The 16,100-nt window shown below is 38.4% G+C and overlaps 2 protein-coding genes across 6 annotated transcripts; both read left to right on the top strand.

Annotated features, from left to right (window-relative positions):
* The first annotated feature begins 4 nt into the window (after positions 1 to 4).
* LOC131300417 (F-box protein CPR1-like) lies at positions 5 to 8,969 on the top strand. Of its 4 annotated transcripts, none has more exons than XM_058326256.1 (2): positions 5 to 1,367; positions 6,546 to 6,900. In XM_058326256.1, exon 1 carries the CDS (start codon positions 225 to 227, stop codon positions 1,326 to 1,328), a length of 1,104 nt encoding a protein of 367 aa, XP_058182239.1. In that variant the 5' UTR covers positions 5 to 224; the 3' UTR covers positions 1,329 to 1,367; positions 6,546 to 6,900. The 4 variants fall into 4 exon arrangements, with proteins under 4 accessions (XP_058182239.1, XP_058182237.1, XP_058182238.1 ...); XM_058326254.1 differs by lacking the exon at positions 6,546 to 6,900 and adding an exon at positions 3,463 to 3,484 and having other exon boundaries at positions 82 to 1,367; XM_058326255.1 differs by lacking the exon at positions 6,546 to 6,900 and adding an exon at positions 2,990 to 3,454 and having other exon boundaries at positions 82 to 1,367.
* Positions 8,970 to 10,154: 1,185 nt separating this feature from the next.
* On the top strand, positions 10,155 to 14,880 carry LOC131300418 (F-box/kelch-repeat protein At3g23880-like). Of its 2 annotated transcripts, none has more exons than XR_009190951.1 (2): positions 10,155 to 11,317; positions 14,650 to 14,880. XR_009190951.1 is itself a non-coding variant. In XM_058326257.1 (2 exons), exon 1 carries the CDS (start codon positions 10,169 to 10,171, stop codon positions 11,264 to 11,266), a length of 1,098 nt encoding a protein of 365 aa, XP_058182240.1. In that variant the 5' UTR covers positions 10,155 to 10,168; the 3' UTR covers positions 11,267 to 11,296; positions 14,650 to 14,880. The 2 variants fall into 2 exon arrangements, 1 of the variants encoding a protein (XP_058182240.1); XM_058326257.1 differs by having other exon boundaries at positions 10,155 to 11,296.
* Positions 14,881 to 16,100: the final 1,220 nt, after the last annotated feature.

Raw genomic sequence — 16,100 nt, 5'->3', positions numbered from 1 at the left:
CCTCCCCTCACCACTCTCTCTTATTTTTCTCTCCTTAAAATCAAGACATTTCGAAACAAGTTTAGACGATTGGAATCCCCAACGGTGTCCCCCCCGGAACCCAAAAACTTCTCCATTGCAAAAAGTGTTTTTTTTACGCCAGTAAATTTGTGCCTAGGGCCTCCCCAGCTGAACCAAATTCCATGTAGAGATTTCAGAGAGTAATAGCAGAAATCGAAGTGAGAATGGGAGATGAGACACCAGCAAGAGAGAACAAGAAGAAGATCCGTGGGCTGAATATCCCCGACGAACTCGTACTCGACATCCTCTCCAGACTCCCCGTCAAATCCCTACTCCGATTCAAATCCATCTGCAAATCATGGCTGTCCATGATTTCGCACCCTCAATTCATCAGAACCCACCTCCATCGCTCTACCCAATCTCCCCATTGCCCAAGACTCCTACTCAAAACGAACCGATCCCCTCTCTCCTTCGTTTCGATCGATTTCCGAACCCCCAATCGCGAATCCGAATCGCTGCAGTGTCCGTGGGAGAACTCGGATTCCTTTATCCAGCCGTTGTGCTCGTGCGATGGCCTAATACTCCTGTCTCTTCATGACGGACACTTTGTTGGAACTAAATCTGGTAGGTCCTTTGTTCTTTGGAACCCATCCGACAGATCGCACAAGATAATTTCATGCCCCTATGAGCTTCCTTTCTGTGCACTTTATGGACTTTGTTACGATTCCACTGCTCATGATTATAAGGTGTTTATTGTTTCGCAAGAAAGTGAAACCTCTGTGGCGATTTACAGTTCAAGAAACAATTCTTGGAACTTGGTTATGGACAATCGTTATTATCTTTATGCGTCGGAACATCAGGCCATTGTGAATGGAGCTGTTCACTGGGTAATGTGTTCGAGAGAGTTCGACTCGTGGGTCATTGTTTACTTTGATTTGGTGGAGGAAAAGTTCAAGGAGGTGCCGCCGCCAAGCCTTTGGAATGAAGATGATGAGATGAATTTGGTGGTATTGAGGGGATTCCTTTGCGTGTATTGTGATATCGGTGTAAGGCAGATTGAGGTCTATGCAATGAAAGAGTATGGGAAGAAAGAATCATGGGCTAGATTGTTTGTCATTCCTTGTGCAATAGAAAGAAGGGTTCCTTGTTCTACCTATTTGAAGCCTTTGTGTCTCACAAAGAAAGGTCAAGTTCTTGTATCAGTGGGGAAAAGGAGGATAGGCATTTACGATCCTAAAGACCGTACATTTTTACTGTATGACTCTGTTCGTGGTCGGACGGCAATTCCATATGTGGAGAGCCTAGTTTCACTCAATGGCGGGGTGTGAAAAGTGTGGAGGCAACACCAAGAAAAACATCAAGAGCAGGTAACTCAGATACTCTATCTTGACTCCTTTTTCTAGTTGGTGCCTAATGCATTGCTTTCCCATCATTGACTAATAGTTGGTGGTACCATCATGCTAATACACAATTGACGACTTATTTAGATGTAAGTTGAACCAAATTCTAAATTGTTTGAAATTGATATGAAGTCATAAAGTGTCTTACGCAGATCTTAACATCCTTTTTGTTCAAAAACCCTGCTGCATTGCATACAAAGCCTTTCCTGGGACCAAAATGCACAATAATCATTGCCACAACTCAACACTTTCGCGTGAACCTCGAATACCAGATCTACCCGTTATACCAAATCAAATATAGAGTAGTTGACTGTAAAGATAACAACCTAAAAGTGCCAAAACTACAACTTCACACATGGATATATAGGGCCTTCAGCGATACTTACGTGTTATTAGTTTTGTATGAAGTGAAAATACGATAGTGAAAACGTCCAACTAGAGAATTAGAATCTTTGATGAGGACCCCCAGGCTGCTTTTAACCTCACAATTAACCCGAAACATGTTGAGGACGTGCTGCACAGCTCCTTCCAACATATACTATGTCCCCGAACTGAACATTCCCGTCTTTGCTGCCCAATGGAAACATATAGCCTCCGCCATTTCAACCGAACAAACATGAGCCAATGGGGTAGCCTCTGCCGCTAGAATCTCTCCTTAGTTATTCTGGACCACGACTCCCGCAGCCCCTTTATTTGTCAGCGCATCCCAAGCTCCATCCACATAAACTTGTAGGACTCCGTACGTTGGAGGTTGCTATTGCAGTTTTTCCCCCACTAAACTCTCCCTCTGCTCTGCATATCTTTCTCCATGCAGTTCCTAAATTCCTGATGTTCCTCTAATGGGACCATAACAATCTGAGTTTCATCTATCCAGTGGCATTTGAATACCCATTCATTTCTTGCTTTCCACACAAGCCAACATGACTGCAAACAGCCCCAGTATTGGCTGTTTCTGTGTTCCCTGTAAGCAATAAGCAATGTCCCATGTTTTTGCATTGCATCTCTGGCACCATATGTGCAAGAATCTCAGGCCTGATTCTGGATAGCCAAAGCAACCACACCTGGACAGCTTTCTCATATTTGAATGATCTATTCTGTGTTTTTTCCTCCTTCAATCCACACACGTGGCATACAGGATTTACTGGGATTTCTTAATGCACAAGGAGACATTAATTGAGAGAATACCTTGAGATACCTCCGGGTGAAGGATTTGTATCTTCATTGGAGCCATCATGTGCCATATTCACTGCGATCGCCGTCATCCTCACTAGTACGAGCCATTACATAACTAGGAAGGGCCAACAAGACAGATTAAACAAGGACCTCCTTCCCAGTTGGGCTAAGCAATGGTATCTTCCATCGCTTAATCCAGTTCACCACTTTCCCCTTTATGTACTCAAGTGCTGCCTTTTTCGATCTCCCAAATTATTTATGGCAGTCCAAGATACTTGTTTTTGCTAAATCCAAGAATTCCTTGTTACTCCCTTTTCACTTCTCCTGAAACATTAGCACTGAGCAGCATGGGTGATTTGTATACTCATCTAGAACCTGTTTCCACCCTCTCACATTCTGCTTTTTCTGTCGTCCAGACTCCAGAAGATTAGTGAGTCATCTGCGAAAAGAATGTGAGATTGATGGTCCTCCTCTACTAATTTGCACTCCCTTTAATCTCCCATTCTGCTCCTCACTTTCCTGTAGACTGGAAAATCCCTCCGCACATAACAAAAATATATATTGCTAGAGGGGGTCCCATTGGCAAATTCCCTTCTGAGGGCATTTACATATAAGACTTGGTTGTAAAATTGTACATTTTTTTCTTTCTTGAATCAGGTTGAACAGAGAGCAATTTCGACAATCATGAATATTTTAATATTAAAAATAAGTATGAATGGAGTAAGTAGTAGTTTAAAAGAGTCAAAATCTCGGATTGATTTTACTATGGTCAATGCTATGAGTCTTTTATGTGTTGATTTTCACTAATACGTGTTACCGCTTTTACATGGATCTGTATTTTGCCCTGTCATTCATTGGTGTATTGAGTAGTTTACTTTATTCTACCGAGTGCTTGTCACTCACTACATTGCTCTGGTATGCCACGCTATGTGGCTATGTGCCGATGGAGTGGAAGTTTCGTACGATATTCCTGCCGAGGCTGTAGACGCCACCAAGAACGAAGAGATGGTAGAGCCGTGGATCTACGAGTGGAATAGATGGCTCGAGTTATCTGAATAACTTAATATCAGATAACTGAAACTTTTGTGACAACCTCAAGTATCAGAACTGCGTTTTTAGCAAAACTGTCAAAAAGAGTAAAAGACTTAATGGTTAAGTTTACAGAAGATTAGTTCAAATACTAGTCTGCAAAACGGGACCTCCAACGGATCTTCCTTTTCCACTTAGTAACAATATGAGAAACACATAAATTAAAGATGGTTTAAACTTGTTCTTTAATTTAAACATAATTTGTGTTATTGATAGTCCAAACTCCAAAGTATTCGTCTTGAGGTAGCAGATATCCCACAAACCCACCAGGTACTCAGTATTGCATCTCCAATGAATTATTGTCCTTGCTAAGGTACAACGCGTCATCTTTCCGACTTTCCCTCTCTTGTAGCACTTTCTGCAGACGTAACAATTACTTGTTTTTTGCAAAGTGATGGTTTAAGATACTGGATGATTTTTTTGGCGAGTAGATATTTGGATGTTGTTTCTCCACTGTCTCATATAACATTATAACAGAACATCCATATTAGCAAAACAGTCATAGAGCTTGGAATCAAATCACGCCCGAGTTAATGTGACACTATTTGATTGTATATAACTAGATTTACGAGTAGGATTGCAGATTATGGGTATGTAGCTACAACTCAGAAATCTGGTACCACATGTGGGGGAAAATAGATAGGATTTATATGTACTAGGGGCTGGGCCACACGCGATGCGTGTGCAAATTGGATTTTGTCAAAATTTGCAAAATTTGTTTATGTTTAATGTTTGATCGATTTTTCACAAAATTTGTACAAATCCAACTTGCACATGCATCGCGTGTGCCCCGGCCTCTAGTTGTGGTATAACATGTTGCTAGGGGAGAAAAAGTGGGGAGCCGAGTACCCCCACTTTCATCACTTGAAGCCAAAAAAGTACCCAATTTGCTACTCTTTAAATGTGGGAAAAACTACCGTAGTTGATCATATCCATTCCATTCCCGAATAAAAAAGCTGCAACTAATTTTAGAACTACTGTAAGTTAAGAACTGTAATTGAACAATAGTTTTTTTTCTCTCAGTAGGAACGCAACAAAATTTCATTGGCTTTTCACATAGCAAAATTTAGAAAAAGTGCCGGAGCGCACACGTTGCGTGTGGAAGTCACCTCGGCCTCGGCCTCAAGCTGCCTCGGCCTCGAGATAAGTAGTATTTACTTGGCTTGGTCACCGAACTGAATCTGCACCTGGGGTTTTTGTACGATCCAAAGGTTTTTTGGTCGGAGAATATGTGTGCTTCAAGGTTTTTTTTGGGGGTCCTTTGTCCAAAGGTTTTTGAAAGGGAAAAGTCGGAAAAGAAAAAGTGAGAAGACAATGACAGGGCAAGTAAGGGAAAAAGTAGTGAACGAAGGATAATTATATTAGAGGAAATGTACCTTCTTAGTTTTCTTTTTCCTTGGTTGGATCAACCGTCAGCTTTTGGCAGCCATAACAGTTCCTCTGAGGACGAAAACAGTTCTCTACAGAGTGCAGTTTGCAAAGTTGTGTAACTGCTAGTGCTTATACGTGGGGTTGTGTGGGTATGATTTTAACGGTTGTTTGTGCAGAGGTTATTTGATTTGTGCCGTTTTTTTTCTTTTCTTCTTGTTGTTGGGAGGACAATTTGGGAACTGTAAATTGTGAGCCAGCTTCAAAAAATTGTCCACACCAAAGGGTGCTCTCCCTTTATATATTAGAATAGATAACATATTGCATATTGAATCCAGTTTATGTTCATTTCTGTTGGGGATTGGAGACCTCCAACTGATGGGGATAGGATCAGCTATTGTGAAAGAGTTACCTCACTAAATCCTTATTTTAATGTCTAGGAATAAGAAAGTTAACCACGGAATCTCTAGTTATGCATGCGATGGCTTTCAATACTTTTTGAAAATGGATGATTAACATGGGATGGAAGGAGTACCTTTTTTCTTCTTTGAGTCAGGCAGAAGTGTTGAACACATTGCAACTTTTCAAAAAAAGCAATTGTTATGATATTTTCTCGTCTTTTTATATATAAAATTAAGTATAATAGGAATTTGGAAAACTTGAAAGGACTAAAAATTCTATATTGGTTTTCCCTCTGTCCCATTTTGTTTGCTTTTTACGGTAGATCGTTTCATTTTAACTTTGAAAATAAACTACTTCCCAAAATTATATTTTGAATGTTTTTCGTTCAAAAGATCTCAATCAATAATTTTGAATGGTACAAAAAAAATTCAAAACATTATTCTTGAAGCCTAAGTAACACGAACTATTCAAAGAAAGATACACGTCTTTGTCTCACGTGTCCGACACTCTTTTTGCAATGTTTTGGATACTTTGTAGGTGTCTATGAGTACAAGATTGTCAATTATGTTGACACATTTTGAAAACTTGTTAGCGTGCTACCAAAATTTTTAAATTTGACATTACTATCTAATACAAGTTACATATGTTTAAAGCTCACTAACAATTTATGGAGAATTGAATAAGCCACATTATAGAAACACTAGGAAGATAAATTAGCATTTTCTAACAGTGTCCATGCCCATTTTAGGAATTCTTGAGTTCCTTGTCCATCACGATTTTTCATAATATCTTGTACCTTATCTCTAATCTCATGGTTATAGATTTGTAGCTGCACACACACACACACACAAAACATCATACCTCCAACTTGTGCATGTAGCCGTGTACTACTTTTTGGCAAAATGTGTATCCGCGTATCCATTCCATGTCGTATCCATTTCCAGTGTATGTATCTGTTGTTCGTAGTTTGAAGCAATCACTATGATCTGCTGCTCGAGTTTTCTTGAGACAATCTAGAATTAGAAGTGGTGGTCGAGATTTAGACCATGTTGTGAGTTATATATGTCAGTGTCTTCCGATGGACTTTGACTTTTTCTGTGGGTGATATTTTAGATAGGGTTGATGAACGCATATTACCAAGTGGGGATGAGATGCATTAAACGGAACAGAACCAACTGACCAAGTGGAGATGCCGCACCTGCAAATTTGTTTTCCTCTGTCAAAAATATGATTATGCATTTGTTGGTTTTGACGTTAAATAGTAAAGCGAAGGTTATCTTTATGCTGTAGGCTTGTGGTTTTGTTTGTACGTTACTTAACTGGTACCTCTCAACAGGGGGACAAAAAATCTACTCTTCTGTACCTATCAAATTGTTTTGGATCGTAGGGGTAATGTCTGGACCTATCAAACTGTAGGTTGGCTGATGTAGCCGCATGCTTAATCATTCTATCGTTTGATGTTTAGTTATTTGATTGCTTTGTCTGTAGGGTATCTTCTTGGCAATGGTATGATCCACACTGTAAGGGAAGTTTGAGAGTCGAATTTATGGAGTTGGATATCACCTGGATGTAGTTACACAGAGACTTGGGTATAAACAAGCTTTCTTATTGAAGGAAGTTAGTTTTGGTGGGTATGCTATGATGCACGGACACCGATACCGACACGGACACCGAAACCGACACCGGGACACGGGAATTCTAAAAAAATGGAGACACGGACACGGCGGGGGACACGACACGTGTATATTTATTTATTTATTTATATATATATATAAATAAATAAATAATTATAGTTTAGCACCCAGAAATTTTAAAAAATATATAATTTGGCCCCAAATTTTTTTAAAAAAAATTACAGTTTGACCTCCAAATTTTTCAAAAATTACAGTTTGGCCCCCAAAATTTTAAAAAAAATTATAGTTTGACCCCTGCCGTGTCCCCATCGGTGTCCCCGCCGTGTCCCCAGCGGTGTCCCCCTCAAAATTTAATATTAAAATATGGGACACGCCACGTGGCGTGTCCCGTACGTATCTCCAAGGTGTCCCGCGGTGTCCCCGTGTCCCCGTGTCCTGACATTGCGATACTTCGACCTTTAGAGGTGTCGGTGCTTCATAGTGGGTATGTAATCCCAACGATTGTATGGGGACCTAGAGCACATTGGAGCTTGGATTTTATCAATCGATGAAGCTGAAGGGGCCGACAAGTGGAAACCTATGGGGTACCGACGGGCACGCGGGACCCACTCTGGGTCCCACACGGATGATCTGAGCCGTTCAATAATTTAAAACAAAAGCTGAGCGGGCCCGTGAAAAAATTAGTTCAAATTCAATATGTGTAGGTGCTCGATCCAATCTTCCATATTAGTATGGATGCTATCGGTACCAATAGCAGGTTTCTTTTATCAATGGTCAGCGCGCAACGTTGGTGCTGCTTAAACAGAGATGTTAATTTTCATTTCATGGAGTTTCGTATTTGATTGAATGTTTTTATTTTTGTTACAAGAATGATAAGTAGTGGATATATTTCTTCCTCTTTCTTCTTTTCAGTTGATTTCTGCCTTGTAAGATGGGCAGAGTTTGGTTTCTTCAGGGTTACCCAATTTCACTTTGGCCCTTTCACTTGTAAGAGTCATGTGCGTCTCCGTCGGCTAATCTCTTGAGATTTTTTGATTCCTTGGCCTAACGGCTTCGTGGGGCGGCGGCGGTCTGTCGTCTTCTTGGGTGGTGGCCTACTTATGTGGTGGTGGGCGGTGAAGTTCGGCACCATTAGCTAGGGTGTGCTATGTGGTAGGGTTTATTTGGGCTTAGTCCCTTGTATTCTGGGTTTTTAGGCCATTTAGGGGTTTGGGTTGCGTACCATCTGGTTTAATTGTTGGGTTTGTCCCATGTATTTGGGCTTTAGGCCTTTCAGGTATTTAAGCTTGTCCCACTTTGGTGTTTCCTTGGTTGGCGACTTGCCAACATAAGATTTGGGTCTCGGATTAGACACTGTGTTGTTATCTCCTTACTCTTGTTAATCATTGTAACAATTCAAAGGTTAATAAAATTTCTTTTTCGCTGTTTAAAAAAAAAAAAAAACCCTTGTAAGAGGCTTTCTGATTAAAAAGAACAGGATGATGGAAAGTAATAGCGAAAGAAAGAAAAATGAACGAACGAAAAAGGAAAATAAACATAAATTTTAATTCATGGGTTTTATTAGTATTAGGGCTCGTTTCACTAACACTGTTTTTACTTTTAAAAAAAGTGCACGTTTTGTCCTTATTCAAATTTTTTTCTCTTTTGTAAGTTTTGTGTCAAACTTTTGTGGTTATTATTGAGTTGAGATTAGGGGTGTACACGGTTCGAATTGGTCCGGTTCTTTTGAAAATCAATAACCGGATCATTTCAAACGGTTTTAGAAAATTAAGAACTAGAACATAACCAATATATGCAGGGAACCTAATTAAAACCAAACTGCAACACCGGTCCGATTTTGGTTCGGTTCGGTTCTATCCAATAAGTATTCAAACATTTATTCACAAAATATGAACTCATAAAATTAAAGAAATAAGAAGATAATCTCCTAGAATAGAAAAAGAATGAAGAAAATAAAAGCTTTCCTAACAAATGAGATTTCATCTCTAAATAAATTAAGTTTAGCAAGGAAAAGATTAACTTACCAAATTCAAATACATATTTAATTATACATATGTATTGTTATATTTATCTTAGTTTTAAACGGTCCAGTTTGATTCTAACCACAGTTCATTAATGAAGAACCAGTAACCGAACCAAAATTATCGGTTCTTATTTTTTTGGAACGATAACCTGACCGTAAAACTGCAGAACAGGATCAAATAGGACAGTTCGGTCCGGATCGGATCGATTTTATGGTTCTGACGGTTTTTTCGAACACCCCTAGTTGAGATGAATCGAAAAATGGGAAAAAAATTATTTTTACCTAAATTAATTTATAAAATTAACGTACCCTAAACTTTGCTCCCCCTTCCACTTCACTCTACCGGTCCGTTTGGAACTTGAGAAAAAGAAAGAAAAGAAAAAGGAAGGAAAGGAAAGAAAAGAAAAGAAAAATAAGATTTTGGGAGTATGTAATCAAAATAAAAGTTTTCTTCCTTTTTTTTTTTTTCCGAATTTTGATTCCTCATTTGCTATATTTTTCTCTCTTTCCTCCTATGCCAAACAATATACTGGTATATTTTATTTTCTTTCCTCTTCTTTTCCCCATGGGTTCCAAATAAAGACTTTCCAACTAGTGCGTTAGAGCATTCACAATGTAATAATCAAAATTAAAAAGTTGCTAAAGTTAGCAATATTTGCACAAAAAAGTGCTCACATTGTAATAACCAAATTTAGCAACCTCTTAGCAACTCATCAAATTTTAACCTTTGAATAATCAAACTTAACAACTTTTACCAATAACCAAAACTCAATAAACAAACTCAATAACTAAATTCAAAACTAAAAAATTAAAAAACACCTCACATTAGAATCGTCTCATCGAGACAAATAATTTGGTGTGGTCGAGTGCGTGATTGGAACTCGTTTGCAATTAGACATAGATGCATTGCGTATTGTAAGGGTTTTTTTTTATAAGGATACAAAAATAACCAATGTGGAGATCAAGTTTGTTAGATTTGATTATGAATTAAATGGATAATTAAATGCTGACGTGACACATTTTGATTATCGATTTTGATTATTCCCATTGCGGATGCTCTTAGAACCTACAGAGAGACAATGGAAGGCGATTCACGAGGGAACGGCAAGAAGATCAACCGGCCGAAACTCCCCGACGAACTCGTATTCGACATCCTCTCCAGACTCCCCGTCCAATCCATACTCCGATACAAATGCGTCTGCAAGTCATGGCTATCCATGATCTCCGACCCTCAATTCATCAAAACCCACTTCCTTCGATCCACCCAATCTCCCGATTTCCCAAGGCTTCTACTCGCAACCAACGGCTCCTTCCTTTCATTCGATTTCGAAAGCCCCGATCACGAATTCAAATCCCTCCAACGCCCGAGGAACTACTCGGATTCCTGTTTACGGCCCGTGTGCTCTTGCGATGGTTTAATACTACTGTGGGCTCATGACCGCTTGTCCTTCGGAACCTCTTGCAAGTCCTTTGTTCTTTGGAACCCATCAATCGCATGGTACAAGAGAATAAAATGCCCTTACGAGCTTCCTTTTCGCGGGATTTACGGACATTCTTACGATTCCACTGCTGATGATTATAGGGTGCTTGTTGCTTCGCAGCAAGGAAATGAAATCTCTGTGGTGATTTACAGTTTCAGAAACGATTCTTGGAACATCTTTAACGACAATCGTTATGGTATCCTTTCGTTGGAAAATCAGGTCGTTGTGAATGGAGTTGTTCACTTCGTGATTTATGAGAGAGAGTTGAGAGAGTTGCGCTCATGTGCCATTGTTTATTTTGATTTCGTTGAGGGACAGTTCAAGGAGGTGCCGCTGCCAAGCTTTTGGAGCAAAGATGATAATATGAATTTGGTGGCATTGGGGGGATTCCTTTGCGTGTATTGCGATATCGGTGTAGAGCTGCTCAAGATATTTGCAATGAAAGAGTATGGGAAGAAAGAATCATGGACTAGATTGTTTGTCATGCCTTGGGCAATAGAACAATGGGTTCCTTTTCCTACCTATGTGAAGCCTTTGTTTCTTACGAGGAAAGGTCAAGTTGTGATATCGGTTGGGCACACGGGGATAGGCCTTTACGATCCTAAAGCTCGTACATTTTTGTGGTGTGACCGTGATTGTGGTGAGATGGCGATTCCATATGTGGAGACTCTACTTTCACTTAATGGTGGGGTGTGAAGTTTGGAGGCAAAACCATGCATATTCAAAGTAAGCAAACGTGAAGAGCCGGTAACTCACATAATCTATCCTTCTTTTCTTTTCTGGTTGATGACAATTAAAACTTTGGCCAGTTGGTGGTATAATATAATGCTTAATACGTTGCTTTCCCATCGTTGGCTAATAGTTCTTGGGACTACTATACTGAAGTTCACAATTGCCGACTAATTTAGATGCAAGTTGAACGAAATTCTAAATTAGTCCCATAGAGTTGTCAAAATCGTACGATTCAGTGGGTAATCGATACGAATAGGCTGTTTGAATCGGAAATAGCTGGAATCGTTCGATTCACTTAAAATTTCCGAAAATCATTTTTTACTCTTGTTTTGCTTATTTGGTTGCTTGAAAAGGGTTCAAACTATTATTTTAAGGTTTTTAGTATTGTTATATGTCATCTTTTGTCTATGTTTCTCCTTATGTAATATTATAGATAATAAGACGGGAGATTTATTACGAGAGTGAATCGAAAATGAGGAAGATAAAAAGAATACAACCACCCTATAGACCTTCTATGGGTTTGTTTTGTACTTTTAACTCTCTTTTACAAAAAGAACCATAAGTAAGATTTACAAATCATCATCTCTTGGTAGTTGCTATAGAAGCAGCTTACCTAATACTTCACGTTATTATCAAATCATCATTTAGAAGACGTTTTTTATTGATTCAGGTCTAAGCTTTTATTTGTAGTATATATTTTTGTTACCCTAATCTATAAGCATAGGTTTTCATGCATTATAGAAATCATGACCGAATCGGAGCGATTCACGATTTGACAACCTTCCCAAGTATTCATATTTGCAAAATTGCAAAGAAGTCATAAAGCGTGTTGTGGAGAGCTTATTGTCTTTTTTGCCGCACAAGCATCATTGAGCTAAGGTCCTGCTGGATTGCTTTTGTTAACCTTTGCTGGAGACCAAAATACACAAGAATCATTGGCAAAACTGAAACCTTCATGAGAACCTCAAGTATCAGAACTACACATTTTCAGAATCGAATAGTTTTGTTTTATGTTTTTTTTTTTTAATGGCAAAAGCTTCATGAAATCCAATAGTTGACGACTGTCGAAAAGAGTAAAAGGCTTTTATGGTTAAAATTTCCTTAAGATTTGCTCAAATACAAGTCTGCATAATGGGACCTTCGAACGGTTCTTCCTTTTTCACTTAATTACAGAATGAAAAGAACATAAACTAAAAATGGTTTAACCTTGTTTTGTGACATAGTTTTTGTTATTGAGAGTCCAAAGTATTCATCATGACGTGGGACATATCTCACAAACTTGCCAGGGCAATAATTTGCGTCCCCCGTGATTACTGTCTTTGCTAAGGCAGAACACGTCTCTTTCCCTCTTTTGTAGCATTTCCGCAGAGGTTGCCGTAACTTGTTTTTGCAAAATTATGGTTTATGATATTTGGATGTTGTTTCTCAACTGGTCCACAATCCAGATAACCAAAACGAATTAGCAAAATAGTTAAAGAACTTCTAATCAAATAAAGTCCAAGTTAATCTGACGTAGAGTTCTGTTATGTGACTAGATTTATGAAATTATGAGTAGGATGGTGGATTGTAGATATTTAGCTACACTTTAGCAATCTGATACCCCTTGTCAGGGAAAAAGCAATAGAGTTTTTATGTAAATAAATTTTTGCTGATTGAATGAAGCTTATGTTCATTTCTGTCAGGAATGGGAGATCTCCGATTGTTGGAGATAGGATCAGCAGATGAGAAAGAATTACATCACTAAATCATGTAAGAAAATAAGAGAGTTATGCACAGAAGCAATAATTACGCATCCGATTAATGTCAATTCTTTTTGGAAATGGATGAGTAATATGGGATGGAGGGATTAACGTTTTCTTCTTTGAATCAGTTTGAAGTGTTGAACACAACTTATTCTATAAAAAAAGGCAATTGTTATGATATTGTACTCTTCTTTTTATACATAAAATAAGTATGAAATAACCAAACCAAACCAAACCGAGCCTTAAGTCTCAATCAATTGGGGTCGGCTATAAAATAAGTATGAAATGAAATGAATTAGGAAACTTTGAAAAGACTCAAAATTAAATTTTGCTATTAATATGGTGAATCAATCCTAAATTTGAAGCCTAAGAAGCACAAACTATTCAAAGGTGGATATGTATCAGTGTCTCACACGTGTGCGACACCACACTTCTTGGGCATTCTCAAATAAGTGTTAGGTACTCATTTTGGTGTCCATAAATAGGAAATCTTAACTTCCGACACTCTTCGGACACTTTGTAGGTATCTATGACCAAAAAATTGTCAATTACATTAACCCTTTTAAAAAACTTGCTAGTGTGTTATTTTCAAAATTTGACATCCCTATCTATTACCAGTTAGATATATTAAAAGCTCACTCAGAATTTGTAGAGAAATGAAGAAGGCACGTTAAAGAAATTTTAGGAAGATGGAAGATGATTTAGCATTTTCTAGCCGTGTCCGTGCCCGCTCTTCTAACGATTTCTTGAGTCCCTTGTCCGACCAATCGTTTCATTTATTTTTACCTTATGTTACTTAATCTGGGACGTAGACTTATGGTTATAGGTACATATCTATATATTTCAATATATACAAGACAACGTATCTCCAACGTGTTCGTGTACTACTCTTTGGAAAAATTGAGTATGCACGCGTCCGTGTCATATCATTGTCCATGTCCAGTGTCCATATTCATGTTTCTTAGTTTGAATCCAATCATTATCGATCTGCTGCTCGAGTTTTCTTGACACAATGTAAAATTAGAAGCGGCTGTCGAGATTTAGAGCATGGTGTGAGACTGTGAGTTACATAAGCCAGTGTCTACTTATTGACTTTGACCTTTAAGTGGTTGATATTTAGACAGTGTTGCTTAAACATAGATTACCGAGTGGAGATGAGAAGCATTACACGGAATGGAGCCAACTTAATAGTGTATTTAGTTTAAGCACAATGTGCCCAGATACCGTGAAGATTGTTCCAAGCAAAACTAGTAATTAACATGCCTTACTTGCAATTTTATTTTCATCTAAATTGTCACACGTCATTGTGAATTTGTTGGTTTTGATGTTAAATAGTATAGCGAAGTTTACTTTATGTTGTAGGCTTGCGGTTTCGTTTGCATGTTACTTAGCCCTCAATGAGGAAAAAAATAAAAAACTATTCTTGTATGTTTCTTCAATATATTGGTGAATATGTTTCTTCACTGTATTGGTGAAAAGTCAAATTGCTAATGATCATAGAGGTAATGTTTGGACATATCAAACTGCACGTTGCTTGTTGTAGCTGCCTTCTTAATCTTTTTTTTTACTGGTTGATGTTTCGTTATCTGATTGTGTTGCGTGTAGGTTGTCTTCTCGACATTGGCATGATTTAATCCCTTAGGGAAGTTTGAGAATCAAGTTTATAGTGTCGCATATAACTCTACGTGGTGAGATGCAGAGTTAGCTACAACCAATTCTTCTTGAAGTTCTACCGTACCTAAGATACTTTTGTATATTGAAGGAAGATACTTGGGAGTTATGGTCTATGTTATGCCAAGGACCTAGAGCATATTGAAGCTTGGTTTTTGCTTTCAATACTAGTTGTTACGCTGCCATTTTTCCAATATTACTATTGAATAGCATGGCCTAGGGCTAAGGTAACTCAAGTGGGAGAGCCGTGTTATGGATCAGAATGACATTAGTGTTGCTTGAACAGAGATGTTAATTTTCAGCAAGCCTTGAATTCGTGGAGTTTTATATTTGACAAAATGCTTGGATTTTTTCATTTACCGGAATGAAAATTAGGGAATATATCTCTTCCTTTTCCTTCTAGTCAGTGGACTTGTGCCCTGTAGGCTGGGCAGAGTCTGGTTCTTTAGGTTGCCCAATTTCACTTTGGCCCTTTAACTAGTGTCATTCTGATAAAAAGGAAGAAAGTAAAATAAAGGAACGGAAAACGGAAACAAATGTTTTATTTCATGGGTTTTTTTGCCAAGATCTGCGGGATTAGAGAGTTTTTTTTTTTTCCAATTTTTGGATGGATTAGAGAACTTCGTCTAAAATATATTGCAAAACAAATAAAAACAACGGACACATGAGGTACATCGGGACGCATGAGAGAACGACTCCCCAAAACGGAGGAAAGCAATCCCATACACAAGGAGGAAAAAGAAAATAGGGAGGACTACCTTCCAGAAGACATAAAGAACAAGAAAAGAAAACCATCACACTCTTCCAATGATGAGGCTAGTTACACAGGTTGTAAGTCAAGGTTCTAACTAGGAGCGACAAATTGAATCCAAATTTATTAATCAATCCAGACCCATTCATCAGAAAATAGACTTAACTCAGCTCATTTATTAATTAGGTTAGAATGGGTCTAACCCATGTAACACATTTATTAACTGGGTCTTAGTTGGTTCAACTTAAATGACCCAATAAGTCATGAACATGACCCAACTAATTTGAACCCTTCTAGGTCGATTAGTCGATCTCCTGATCGAGTATTAATGTGCGCTGAGGGCTGTCCTCTTGTCATCTGCTCCACACACACACACTCTCTCTCTCTCTCTCTCTACTTTCCAATTCTCTCTCTTATAGTACAAAACAAATCAAACTACTCAAGCGTCTAATTCTTACATTCTCTCTCTTCCAATAGTACAGAACAAACCAACTTTCCAGATCTTACAATCTCTCTCTATCCCTTCGAAGTGGCAAAAATTTGGTGGGTGTCACGTGGAATATACCCACCTGGCACCGAAAAATTTCTCAAAAAATAAGTACTTATTCACAATTTTCAAGCTTAAAAATAATAG

This window comes from Rhododendron vialii, chromosome 9a, assembly GCF_030253575.1.
Source record: "Rhododendron vialii isolate Sample 1 chromosome 9a, ASM3025357v1".
NCBI lineage: Eukaryota > Viridiplantae > Streptophyta > Magnoliopsida > Ericales > Ericaceae > Rhododendron > Rhododendron vialii.
The sequence above is the reverse complement of the archived record's forward strand: the minus strand, read 5'-3'. Positions and strand labels throughout refer to the sequence as shown.